The 14,461-nt window shown below is 43.4% G+C and overlaps 1 protein-coding gene across 1 annotated transcript in view; it reads left to right on the forward strand.

Annotated features, from left to right (window-relative positions):
* The window catches only part of LOC118401090 (transcription factor RFX4), a 29,900-nt gene extending 15,665 nt beyond the window's left edge, over positions 1-14,235 (forward strand). The window contains exons 8-18 of the mRNA XM_035798307.2: positions 427-590; positions 1,191-1,291; positions 1,473-1,531; positions 1,661-1,805; positions 2,500-2,594; positions 3,221-3,338; positions 6,043-6,162; positions 6,558-6,719; positions 7,062-7,227; positions 7,551-7,689; positions 12,503-14,235. Coding sequence (XP_035654200.1) covers positions 427-590; positions 1,191-1,291; positions 1,473-1,531; positions 1,661-1,805; positions 2,500-2,594; positions 3,221-3,338; positions 6,043-6,162; positions 6,558-6,719; positions 7,062-7,227; positions 7,551-7,689; positions 12,503-12,775 — 1,542 coding nt within the window. The 3' untranslated portion in view covers positions 12,776-14,235. The remainder of the gene's footprint in view (positions 1-426; positions 591-1,190; positions 1,292-1,472; positions 1,532-1,660; positions 1,806-2,499; positions 2,595-3,220; positions 3,339-6,042; positions 6,163-6,557; positions 6,720-7,061; positions 7,228-7,550; positions 7,690-12,502) is intronic.
* The last annotated feature ends 226 nt before the right edge of the window (positions 14,236-14,461 follow it).

Consider the following 14,461-nt stretch of genomic DNA (forward strand, 5'->3'; position numbering starts at 1 on the left):
CTGTGTTGTTGTTTGTGTTGCACTGCTTTGCTTTATCTTGGCCAGGTCACAGTTGTAAATGAGAACTTGTTCTCAACTAGCCTACCTGGTTAAATAAAGGTGAAATAAATAAATAAAATAAACGATGCCCCTTTATTTACCCGTCCCACTAAATGGAACAGGCCTTTGTGGTTCTTTTTTTGTGGACTTTTTTTATTCTCTTTTTGAAATTGGTTCAAAAAAAGAAAAGATTATGAGCTTCCAAATTAAAACCTCCCATTTTCATGATCTAATCTCATAACCGTTGATCAAATGTCTATCACAAGAAACTGCTTCTAACTTGAATTCACAATATTGTTCATCAATATTGTTTAAGTCTCTCTAGTCTCTTCAGTTGTATTGTATGTGATGTTAAGACAATAACCCTCCTCTCTTGGGTGTCTCCAGGTCCAGAGCTTCCTGCTGCACTTTTGGCAGGGCATGCCCCCGCACATGCTCCCTGTCCTGGGCTCCTCCACTGTGGTCAACATTGTGGGCGTCTGTGATTCCATCCTCTATAAGGCAATCTCTGGGGTTCTCATGCCCACAGTCCTTCAAGCACTGCCTGATAGGTGAATGAGTGTGCACTGTCGCTCCTATCCACTCCCCAGGGATGAGTAATACTACAATCCTGTGTTTCAGCCCAACATTTCAAATTCATAGACAGATCCATGAATGCAAAGACTGACAGTCCATGAGATCCACACAGTTTTAAACATAATTTGACCTGTATATTGTTTGTTTAAAAGACTGGCTTGGCAAACTTGCCATTTTGAGAGCTTCCCACTGGGCACACACTGGTTGAATCAATGTTGTTTCCACATTATACAATTACGTTGACCCAATGTGGAATAGATGTTGAAATGACATCTGTGCCCAGATGGTTGGGACTATAAGGTTCTATCTGCCTAAATGTGATTCTGAGACAATTGGCTTTAAAGTTCTGAACCCTCATTGGTTTGAATGGTGTCAGCAATTTTGATCTTCTTTTTAACTTAACAACATGAATTGGGGTATTTAGAGTATATGGGTAAAGAACATTGAACAGAACAAGGATATGTCAATGACAATTTGTTTGGCAAAACTGCAGATAGAGCCTTATAGTCCCAAGCTCTCGTTTTGCCTCGTTATTTGTGATGTAATTTAGATGTACTCTATGTGTGTTGATCCAGTTTGACCCAGGTTATCCGGAAGTTTGCCAAACAGCTGGATGAGTGGCTTAAAGTAGCACTTCACGACCTGCCTGAAAACCTGAGGAATATCAAGTTCGAATGTAGGTGTCTGCATTGAAAAATAACATTGTTACTCTTACTCCTATTATGACAACAATGATGATATACTACTGAGTCTTAGAATAAGAAGAAAGCGCCGATTTTAGAATACTGGTTCCGATAGCTAAATGGTATTCTGTATAAAGCACAACAGTTCATATTTCCTCTCCATTTCATCCACAGTATCTAGAAGATTTTCTCAGGTTCTCAAGCGGCAGACATCTTTGAACCATCTATGTCAGGTAGCTATATTCCTGTATCAATGTAATGAAATCCACATGATGATATGACTGATAAAGATATATGCAGTGTGTATCACCATCTAATAATGCACTATCTAATAATGTGTGTTTTGATGCGTCTCTGGGAAGGCGTCGCGGACGGTGATCCACAGTGCAGACATCACCTTTCAGATGATGGAGGACTGGAGGAACGTGGACCTGAACAGCATCACCAAGCAGACACTTTACACCATGGAGGACACACGGGAGGAGCAACGGCGGCTCATCATCCACTGTAAGGGCAAGACAAGCCCACACGTAGGGACGCAGACACAGACTTATGTGCACAAACACACACACACACATACACACAATCCCTGTAACAGCATTCACATGAAGTTACGTTTAGTCCCAAAGTCTAGAAGCCACATTCTAAAACAACCCTCTTGAGCTCCAATACACTTTACTTAAATTGCTTGCTCTCCTTCATGCATTCATTGTAGGAGAGAAATGCACTTCATTCCCACACACCCACAACTGCCAATAACACACAGTAGATGTCACCCATTGGACAATTATTCCCACGGCCAGGAAAGTCAAGCCGTAATGATGGAGGCTGAAAGGTTAAGCAAGTTGACTCTGTTCTGAAACACCCCGTGGAGCATCTCAAATTCATTTCAGCAGTATTCCTCTGAAATGGCTGTGATAGGGTCAGAGGTCACAGATTGGCTGGTGTCGCATAAAAAACTCTCATTCTGTTCTATTAGACAGAGAGAAATTATGCACAATAGCAACAAATAAGATACATAGCCACATACAAGACATACTGTATATGCTGCTGGTTTTGGTAGTTTTATTGATTTAAGTAATGGTTATTTAGGTCCACACACTACAATTTTTCCACTTCTTCATTTGATCCAAATTGTTATCTGTTGCTATGTGTTGACAAACTGTGGCTAGATGCAGCTCTCGTCTCCTTCCTCTCTCAGTGTACCAGGAGTTTGACCGTCTTTTGGAGGAGCAGTCTCCTATAGAGGGCTACATAGAGTGGCTGGACTCCATGGTGGACCGCTGTGTTGTCAAGGTCAGTTAAAGAACTCATGACTTCATATTTCCACAAAAACATTTTTTTATGCCCTGTTAAGATCTAGGATATATTATCAGAAAACATCCAGACATCTTCTTGAGGCATGTGCTTTCTACTATTGCTACAGCATGGCGTATGCTGTTTGTAGGGGGAAAGTATAGAAATAACCTCTTCAATTGTCCCCCTAAAAATGTCCACAGTGACGTATGTGTTACATTTACCAAGGCCATTCTGGACGACAATGTGTTATTTTATTGTTGAAGTATATTTATACAGCAAATCAGTAAGGATTATGGCCCTTTAAAAATAAACTATGCATTTGAATGACATCCGTTTCTCCATGCTGATGCAGAGCCACTCTCCTAGTTAATGATGTCTTCATGGCTCCCATTTGCGGCCATTATGCTCCAGATATGGGCTTGTAAAATGTTGTTGCCCTGGCAACGTCCTGGACTCCCCAGACAATGGTTCAATGGGAAGGCCTGTCCCCAGGGGCAAATTAAATAGTTAACTTGTTGACATGTTTTTCGTTCTTGAGGGTTAAGCCCCAATACGATCCCAGGGGTTAATTCTCTCCCTCCCCAACCCTTCCCCTTCTTTTCACATGGAAATGTCCCCTTTAGGTGGCAGGGAAGAGGCCTGGGTGCCTGAAGAAGGTGGCCCAGCAGTTCCTGCTCATGTGGTCGTGTTTCGGGACACGAGTCATCCGGGATATGACCCTCCACAGTGCGCCTAGCTTTGGTGAGTGGTTGGATCTAGCATTGGGCTGGGGCATGTAATTAGCCGACACGGGAAAAAAGTTTGTTATAGGGGGGTTATGTAATGTTATTGGAGCATGTTGCTGGTGTCACTAGTGTCAGACAGTAGTTGACTAGAAAAGACTTTGAAGAACACAAACAGATTACCCAAGGCATTGTCCCAAAACGTGCTGAACTGAGATATGAATATGCTACTATGCACATAGGTCCAAAAGTAGTTTAAGCCCCTCACCCCATTTTTGGGAAATGATAATAAGAAAAGTTGTGCCCAGACTCAGCAGAGAATCCCCTTCGATTGTTCTCCCAATCCAAAACAGGGGGAAAGCGTGGTCGTAAGATGGCTGCCTTGTTGGCATGGCACCCCTAGCCTTTACTTTACTAGCTAGCGGTGCATGACCAAGGCACTGAAATATATAGGGGCTGTAAAATGTTTTAAAAATGACTCCCCTTCCCTCTCCTCTCCTCTCCCCTTCAGGCCTGTCTGTTAATATCAAAGCCACAGCTGGTTGCAGTGTTTTGATAAAACAGCTCTCTGTGCAAAAACAGTTAATTAACAATGGCTACCCCCCATGTGTTTGCCTATCTTTTCAATTTTATGACCAAGCAGTATTGCATTACTCCATTCCGTGAATAGCTGCTGGTGTTTATTATGCGCACGATGGCTAGAGTGACCAGCACAATGTCACAATTGTGTCACGCTCCTTTCCTTCCCCAGCGACAGTCTCAGTCATTTCCCATACCAGACCCAGGGGTCAGCTGTCATATTTGGGACAGTGACTTTGTACCAGGAAACAAGAAACAGCCCCCCGTCTCTTTTGATGACAATGACTGCCCAGTTGTTCTGCTCCCCCACATGCTATAATAATCAATGGTGTACCGCAGTTTTGCGAAGCCTGCCCGAAAGGTCAGAGCAAAGGTGTGTTCAGCAGTAGTTATATAGGATGAACCATGACTAGAATACAGTATATACATATAAAGTGGGTAAAACAGTATTCAAGTGACCAGTGTTCAAGGACTCTATATACAGTTGAAGTCGGAAGTTTACATACACTTAGGTTGGAGTCATTAAAACTTGTTTTTCAACCACTCCACATATTTCTTGTTAACAAACTATAGTTTTGGCAAGTCGGTTAGGACATCTACTTTGTGCATGACACAAGTAATTTTTTCCAACAATTGTTTACAGACAGATTATTTCACTTATAATTCTCTGTATCACAATTCCAGTGGGTCAGAAGTTCACATACGCTAAGTTGACTGTACCTTTAAACAGCTTGGAAAATTCCAGGAAAATTAAGCAGCCGTCATACCGCTCAGGAAGGAGATGAGTTCTGTCTCCTAGAGATGAACATACTTTGGTGCAAAAAGTGCAAATCAATCCCAGAACAACAGCAAAGGACCTTGTGAAGATGCTGGAGGAAACCGGTACAAAAGTATCTATATCCACAGTAAAATGAGTCCTATATCGACATAACCTGAAAGGCCAATCAGCAAGGAAGAAGCCACTGCTCCAAAACCGCCATAAAAAAAGCCATACTATGGTTTGCAACTGCACATGGGGACAAAGATCGTACTTTTTGGTGAAATATCCTCTGGTCTGATGAAACAAAAATATAACTGTTTGGCCATAATGATCATCATTATGTTTGGAGGAAAAAGGGGGAGGCTTGCAAGCCAAAGAATACCATCCCAACCACGGGGGTGAAGCACGGGGGTGGCAGCATCATGTTGTGGGGTGGTTTGTTGCAGAAGGGACTGGTGCACTTCACAAAATAGATGGAATCATTAGGTAGGAAAATTATGTGGATATATTGAAGCAACATCTCAAGACATCAGTCAGGAATTTAAAGCTTGGTCGCAAATGGGTCTTTCAAATGGACAATGACCCCAAGCATACTTCCAAAGTTGTGGCAAAATGGATTAAGGACAACAAAGTCAAAGCCCTGATCTCAATCCCATAGAGAATTTGTGGGCAGAACCGAAAACGTGTGTGTAAGCAAGGAGGCCTACAAACCTGACTCAGTTCCACCAGCTCTGTCTGGAGGAATGGGCCAAAATTCACCCAACTTATTGTGGGAAGCTTGTGGAAGGCAACCCGAAACGTTTGACCCAAGGTAAAAAAATTTAAAGGCAATTATACCAAATACTAATTGAGTGTATGTAAACTTCTGACCCACTGGGAATGTAATGAAAGAAATAAAAGCTGAAATAAATCATTCTCTCTACTATTATTCAGACATTTCACATTCTTAAAATAAAGTGGTGATCCTAACTGACCTAAGACAGGAATTTTTACTAGGATTAAATATCAGGAATTGTGAAAAACTGAGTTTAAATGTATTTGACTCAGGTATATGTAAACCTCCGTACTGTACATAGGGCAAAGCAGTCTCTAAGGTACAGGGTAGAGTACCAGGTGGTAGCTGGCTAGTAACAGTAACGAAAGTTCACGCTAGTGTCCTTGGCGGAGGCTGGCCAGTGGCGACTGTTTAACAGCCTGATGGCCTGGAGATAGAAGCTGTTAATCCGTCTCTCGGTCCCAGCTTTGATGCATCTGTACTGTCTCCGCCTTCTAGATGATAAAAGCGAATAATTTAAATGTGCCCTTGAAACTAGCTTTGTTAACGTGCGTATGTCAATATAAAGAAACTTTAATCTCACCTCTCTCTCTGTCTGTCTGTGTGTAGGCTCGTTCCACCTGATCCACCTGATGTTTGATGACTATGTGCTGTACCTACTGGAGTCTCTGCACTGCCAGGAGAGGGCTAACGAGCTCATGAGGTCCATGAAGGCAGAGGGCAACACAGGTCAGACCCCCACTCTGTCAACAACTACTAAGGGAACTGCTTCCAATACTACTACTACTACAGCACTGCATTGCCACTGCAACTATTAGTATTACTACAATCACAATTAGTAGTACTAAAATTTCTACTACTTTTACATTTTACTCCTACTATTACTACTACTAATAATATTACTAATACTTCTGTATAGGACTTTGGGAATGACCTGTCATACTATCATCAGTATTGCTGCTGCTACAAAAACAACGAGAAATGCATTTTAACAACAACAACAAAAAACGACATGTATTTTGACAGTACTGATATTGAATGCTGTATGAAGTACACTGACTCTTGAGGACATAAGAACCTGCTGTCTCTCGAATAGTTTATTGACCTCTGACCCCTTCTTATAGCTGAGCAAGAGGAAGAGATGATGCTGACAGAGACCACACCCACATCCACGTCCCCAGGGCCTTTCTCCCCGGCCAAGTCTGTCACCTCAGTGGGGGTCCCAGCCGCCAGCTCCCCCCCTGCTGCCCAGTCCCCAGAGTACACAGGGGCCACAGCCACCACAGGTGAGAGAGACAGACAGCAACACTGGGGTACTGGGGAGGGAATCTGTTAGTGGGGAGTGTTACTTGGATATTGAGCTAATTCTAGACTGGAGCTACAATACTATAGAAGCAATCCCACTTCCACCATGTTCTGTAAAGGTAATGTTACGATTATGTCCAACAAAGTACATAATGTCAGATTAATTAATTAATACATAGCAGTTGAATTAAATGATTTATTAGAATGGGCATATCCTGCCTGTGCTCATGCATTAGGTTGGTTTCTAAGGGTCACGGCAAGGTAGATTCCTCTGTGCCAATCCCTTTGTCTCTGTGTGTGTATGTGTTACGTGTGTGTGCCAGGAGCTGTTCAGTCATATACCTGGTCCCTTACGTACACAGTGACAACGTCAAGCGGCACCCCTTCTGAGGGCGGACAGCAGCAGCCTTGCATGCGCAGTGGTGCCCCAGTGCCCCCTCCCTCCTCCGCCCATCGACTGCCAGTCTACGCACACCGGGATGAGCACGGGTGAGCTGTCATAGAGGGATTATGAGCTCTCATAGATGGCTGTTATGAGCTGTCATAGAGGGGTTATGAGTTGTCATAGAGGGGTAGTGAGCTCTCATAGGGGGGTTATGAGCTGCCATAGAGGGGTTATGAGCTCTCATACGGTGGTTATAATGTATTATAGGGGCATTATGAGCTCTCATAGAGGGGTTATAAGCTCTCATAGAGGGGTTTTGAGCTCTCATAGAGGGGTTATCTGATTTCTTACAAACAAATGTATGGAAAACATTTAAAGTACTACATTGAATACATGATGTTGACCTGTTTTTGTGCGCACTCTCCAGGTTCACTGGGAGCTATAACTACGGAAGCTACTCCAACCAGCACCCCCACTCCATCCAGAGCCAGTACCCCAGTCTGGCCCATGAACCGGGCATTCCTGCCCCCCTCCATTATCCCGCCTACCACCGCACTTCTGCACAGGTCAGTCCAAACTTGGACTCCCAAATTACAAATCAGACCATATCACCTACATTCACCTGAGAATCTGCTAACGGTGTATATATACTGGATGGAATCACAGTGGAGAAAATTCTGTAACTTTATACTGGTCTATGCACATCCAGTCAAAAAGCATTAGCTTACATTAGCTTGATATTAGCCTCTCAGAGCACACACAACATTTGGTTCTGGTTGCTGAGATTGACTTTATATTTGCTTTTTTGTCATTGAACATATATGTTTCTGGCCTGTTTTATAATACTGAAATTTAGCCACAGAGTCAACAATTCCAACTTTTCACACAGTTCACCACACCTGCAAGACTTTGTTGGTGACAATAGTTGTTCTTGGCTTGGGTCCTGGAGTAGTCTCCATTGTATTTCATTGACGTCAGAGCAGAGAGGGAAGAAAGCCAGCGAAACACTGTATGAAATCCATTACAAAGACAAAAATTAGACAGCCTGCTGGGTTATTTGACAGAGAAAAGCTGTGAAATCACCTAATAACCATAGTACATCATTACAGAGGAGCTAGACCCACTGACATATGTGACATTGAATCAGGCAGAATGACGCAGAAGGCATACTTGTTTATTTTTCTTCAACGTGCCACTAAAGACCTCCCTCTGATATCTATTCACATCCCCATGTAATATAGATGTGATATTCCTGGTTGGGTTGTAGGCGAGGCGTCAATTCTATCCTAGCTTTTGTAAGGTTGAATTTTACACAAGGCGGTAAATCAGAGAGGAATGTTAATATGAACAGGATGTGTAAATGAGAACGGGGCTCGTTAGTATGCAAAACACACTCTATAGCATGGCATGCCGGGGGGTATACAAGAGTGAGTGTGAAAGGAGAGAGAGAGAAGAATCCAACAAGAACAAGAGCAGGCGAGAGGAGGAGGGTGCAGCAGCCTTGTGGTGGTGTCGGTGTCGGTGGAGCTCATTCACTGTTATGGCGTCCGCATGCTTCCCAGCTGAAACAGTTCGGAAGAGTTTGTGCATATATTATAATGACAGTTTGTGAGTTTTTGTTCATTTTGGACTTCAGTGAGGGTTTTTTCGGATGTTCGGGCACAGACATTTTTTTCTAGAAGTAAACCGAAATCGTTAGCCGAAGTCTACACCCCTTCATCGGTGATTGGTCAACAGTAGGGTTTCTTCAATAAAGTCTTTGTAGTCCTTCAATGAGAGACGACTCATTTTCATGCACATTGTTTCTTTGAAAAATACTGCACCAAACCTCTTAGTTTGATGTAAAACTGTGCGACTAAGAACTCCTCTGCAAAAAAACGTAAAAATCTTGGTCCATTTTCTTGAGTTATTTTAGATGAATTCTGACTATTTTGAGGAAGTGGTTATGGCATCTCAATATGGACAAACAGTACTATTGCCACTTTTTTCTCATATTTCCAGCAAATGTCTTTTAAGGGATTATGAGAGCATGCTTGCTCAGTTCTGCTAGCCGATTTCAGCTAGTCACCAGCCGAACTGAAGCATACTGATGATGCCTTTAGCCATAGCAGCGAGTGGTGTGAGTTGACCCTTCTGATGGTAATTTCCTGTCAAGGGTCCTCCAGCCTCCCCCGTCTTTGTAGTGGGAGGAGATCAGATGGTCGTCAGTAGTCTGAATCCCCCTCTCCTCTCTTATCCAGAGAGACAGACTTAAGGCGTCCGCATGCTTCTAAGCCCGAACAGTTCGGAAGAGTTCATGCATATATTATGAAAACATTTTGTGACATTTCTGTTAGTTTTGGACATAGGTAACGTTTTTTTTGGCTGTTCAGGCACACAAGAAGTTGAAGCCGAAGTCTACGCCCCTTCGTCGGTGATGGGTCAACAATAGGGATTCTTCAATAAAGTCTTTGTTGTCATTCAACAAGCGACGACTCGTTTTCATGCAAATTTTTTCATTGAGAAATACTGCACCAAACATCTTACTTAGATGTAAAATTGCGTGACTAAGATCTCCTCTGCAGAAACGTCATAATTAATGACAGATTTCTTGAGTTATCTTAGATTAATTTGGACTATTTCGAAGAAGTGTATACTGGCTATGGTGTCTCAAAATAGACAAACAGTACTATTGCCGCTTTTTTTTCTCATTTTCCAATGGTCTTTTAAGGGATTATGCAAGCACACTTGTTTGGTTCACCTAGCCAAACTGAAGAATGCTGACACCTTTACAGAAGCAATTGGGGTTAAGTGCCTTGCTCGAACGCACATCGACAGATTTTTCACCAAGTCGGCTTGGCGATTCGAACCTGCCGCCCCTGCCCTCTCCTCTCCTCTACTCCACACCAGCGGAAGCAGCAGACAGTGAAAGGTGGTCTAGCCAGTGGCCCGGGTCCCTGTTCTCTGCCTCCCCCTCCCACCACTCAATAGTCTCTTCACCTCTCTGAGCCAGTGGCCATAGACCCCATAGACCAGGCCAGGGGGGTATTTATTAAAATATTGTTATTCAATGGTCTCTTTTCAACATGAACAAGAGGTTGCTGAGCCACCCTGACCCGTGATGACAGCCTTTTTCCGTTCCACCATCCCTCATAATCAAACCGACTGTTGCCTGTGTGTTTATATTTAGTGGGATAAAGAGGAAAGACTTTTACTTCCACTTTTGTCCGCCCTGCTCTGAACTTAAATCGGGCACAATGTGTGCGCTTTGTCTGAGTGTGTCTGAGAGGATCTCTCAAGAGGAAGGGAAGGAGAAGACACAAATGGGACACTTTGTTGGATTTCTTGACCAGTCCCAAATATTTTGTAAGAGGAGCTGATTCTGTCCGCGCTGTTAGTCGTCAGTCACCCTGGGCAACGAAAATACTACCGGCTGACCACTTATCCTAGTCCAACGCTCATCTCAGTTTCAGGAAGTGACTTATTTATGTCCATAATTTACAACGTTTTGGTGTGCATAGGGGTTCTACTGTTGATGTTCATTATGAATTATAAACCTCATAGTGTTACAGAGAAATCAAAGATTTGTGTTATGTTACATATCATTTATTACATAAGGGCCAGTAGTTTTGCCCAGTAATATTACGTGACCAGGAAAAACTCTGGAGTCCAGCTATAGCCTCATTAGGGGCAGGGGGTTTCTTCGGTCAGGTCATGTGTTCAGGGAAAAACCCAGCCCTACATATGATACATACAGTGAGGGGGAAAAGTATTTGATCCCCTGCTGATTTTGTACGTTTGCCCACTGACAAAGAAATGATCAGTCTATAATTTTAATGGTAGGTTTATTTGAATAGTGAGAGACAGAATAACAACAACAAAAAAATCTAGAAAAACACATGTCAAAAATGTTATAAATTGATTTGCATTTTAATGAGGGAAATAAGTATTTGACCCCTCTGCAAAACATGACTTAGTACTTGGTGGCAAAATCCTTGTTGGCAATCACAGAGGTCAGACGTTTCTTGTAGTTGGCCACCAGGTTTGCACACATCTCAGGAGGGATTTTGTCCCTCTCCTCTTTGCAGATCTTCTCCAAGTCATTAAGGTTTCGAGGCCGACATTTGGCCACTCGAACCTTCAGCTCCCTCCACAGATTTTCTATGGGATTAAGGTCTGGAGACTGGCTAGGCCACTCCAGGACCTTAATGTGCTTCTTCTTGAGCCACTCCTTTGTTGCCTTGGCCGTGTGTTTTGGGTCATTGTCATGCTGGAATACCAATCCACAACCCATTTTCAATGCCCTGGCTGAGGGAAGGGGGTTCTCACCCAAGATTTGACGGTACATGGCCCCGTCCATCGTCCCTTTGATGCGGTGAAGTTGTCCTGTCCCCTTAGCAGAAAAACACCCCCAAAGCATAATGTTTCCACCTCCATGTTTGACGGTGGGGATGGTGTTCTTGGGGTCATAGGCAGCATTCCTCCTCCTCCAAACACGGCGAGTTGAGTTGATGCCAAAGAGCTCCATTTTGGTCTCATCTGACCACAACACTTTCACCCAGTTGTCCTCTGAATCATTCAGATGTTCATTGTCAAACTTCAGACGGGCATGTATATGTGCTTTCTTGAGCAGGGGGACCTTGCGGGCACTGCAGGATTTCAGTCCTTCATGGCGTAGTGTGTTATCAATTGTTTTCTTGGTGACTATGGTCCCAGCTACCTTGCGATCATTGACAAGATCCTCCCGTGTAGTTCTGGGCTGATTCCTCACCGTTCTCATGATCATTGCAACTCCACGAGGTGAGATCTTGCATGGAGCCCCAGGCCGAGGGAGATTGACAGTTATTTTGTGTTTCTTCCATTTGCGAATAATCACACCAACTGTTGTCACCTTCTCACCAAGCTGCTTGGCGATGGTCTTGTAGCCCATTCCAGCCTTGTGTAGGTCTACAATCGTGTCCCTGACATCCTTGGAGAGCTCTTTGGTCTTGGCCATGGTGGAGAGTTTGGAATCTGATTGATTGATTGCTTCTGTGGACAGGTGTCTTTTATACAGGTAACAAACTGAGATTAGGAGCACTCCCGTTACCTGTATAAAAGACACCTGGGGGGAGCCAGAAATCTTTCTGATTAAGAGGGGGTCAAATACTTATTTCCCTCATTAAAATGCAAATCAATTTATAACATTTTTGACATGCGTTTTTCTGGTATTTTGTTTTGTTATTCTGTCTCTCACTGTTCAAATAAACCTACCATTAAAATGATAGACCGATCATTTCTTTGTCAGTGGGCAAACGTTCAAAATCAGCAGGGGATCAAATACTTTTTCCCCTCACTGTACATGTTACATACAGTATAATGCCATAAACCTAACACCCAAGATTATCTTCTGTTTGGCAGTACCCACTCAACAGCCAGATGTCACGGATGGAGCCCTGCTTGATGGGAGGTACTCCTCGGCTGCACCCTACGCCTGTGACCCCCCGGTGGGCTGATGTCTCACCGGCCAACAGCTGTTACACCAGTCCCCCTATACACTCCTCCCGCTACGCCGCCTCTGGAGACATGTACTCCCCCCTGGCCCCTCGCAGGAACTCTGAGTATGAACACTCTCAACACTTTCCCGGTTTCGCCTACATCAACGGAGAGGCCACTACAGGCTGGGCCAAGTAGGCTTTCAATTCAGCCCTCAGAGAGAGGAGCTCCCCTGGGCACAGTCATGCCCATGCAGCCTGCCTGCCAAGCCTATGGATGCAAACGTCCCACTGCCTTTCCCCAACACGACCCAGAGTCACCTAATCAGGAGTATCAGTGTAATGGTAGGGGAGAGAGGCTGCAGAGTAGCAACACTGGGTTACCTGAGCCACAGGCCACAGCACAGAGAACCAAGCTAAGATTCAGGACTTCTTCTCACATTACACAATCAGAATATTGTGGTGCAGGCCTCGTCTGTTCAGGGCAGCAATCATCTCAATGGTGGAGCTGTTTGCAGAAAATGGCAGTGCAAACGGAGGCAGTCGGAATAATCTCACATATGGAAGTGTGCAGTGTGGCCTACACAGCTGTGCCTTTGCAATCGATGAACACCCATCCCTGCAGTCGACCAACAGATGTAGGATCTTAGTTTTATCACCCTGTTGTTGCAGGATATATCCTGCACAGTAGTAAATGCAAATTTGTAGTGTATTAAAAGGTTTTAAAAGGCTTCTAGAATTTGTCATTTCCACTTCAAAATGATTTGCCTTAACAAAAAATGTTTCAAACCCTACAAAAATGCTGGAGGATTATTTTTCTGCAGTGAGAAATTTATCAAATTAAGATCCTACATCTGTACCGAGTCAAAAAACACTCATCACCCCTCCCTACCTGTACTCAGCCACTAATGTATGCAACCAATGTAACTCTGTTAACGTTGTTCACTGTGGCTGACGTCAGTATGGCCTCTTAACGACGTACGCTGTTTTCACTTGGTCAGCACCACCGCATTGCCTGTGTGGGCTCAGAGCAGGCCTCTCAGATGCTGTTCAGAAGACAAGCTTCAGCCTGCTGCAGAACCAGGGTCGTATTCATTACGGCACAACAGAGCAATACATTTTGCAACGGAAAATTAATATAGTATTTCTTATTGGGTTCAGGTTGTCATTCCCTATTTCAGTCTGTTTTCTTCAGTTTGGTGACTAATGAATACAACCCAGGATGGATTGCCTTATTGTTTCACCGCTGGAGTGCTGTGCCTCAGCCAGATTATTTGTGTGCTTTGTCACAAGCTCTGTTGCTGTATTTGTGAGAGGAGGAGGAGATACTATAGATGTATTTTCTGTAACTTTGTAACATGGTGTTCTTTTTTTGTTTGGTTTTCTGTGTTACGGTTGGTATTTTGTTCATTTTTGTATGGATAGTGAAGGAAACATTAATCTAGGTTTGTGTGTTTCATAATGCACTCAAAGCTACTGTGGACCTATTACCCTATGGGTAGGAATAAAAAGGAACAAATATCAAAGTGTAACATATATGAACTCTAGTCACTTTTTTCTGTAAATAAAAGCACTCGACAACTTCTGTGGTGACAACTGTTCCAGTTTAAACTGATATGTATGTGGAATTATTTGCTGCCACATAAATCATTTTGAAAACCCCAATCAAAATGTGGACCGTGTTCTTATTTCTTCATTCTTCTCTTCTCTCAAACACATACCATTGGTAATAAACATGTCACTGTTCTGCAGTCTGTTTGTGCATAGCCTAGAAACCTTGTTCCATCTCATAGTTTTGGCCAGGGTAGTTTCTTTCCACTGGAGTTCTCCAAACTAACTTGTCTGACTGACAAAAATGTTGCTATTATTTCTTGATATAGATGAT

Source organism: Oncorhynchus keta, chromosome 22, assembly GCF_023373465.1.
Source record: "Oncorhynchus keta strain PuntledgeMale-10-30-2019 chromosome 22, Oket_V2, whole genome shotgun sequence".
Lineage (NCBI taxonomy): Eukaryota > Metazoa > Chordata > Actinopteri > Salmoniformes > Salmonidae > Oncorhynchus > Oncorhynchus keta.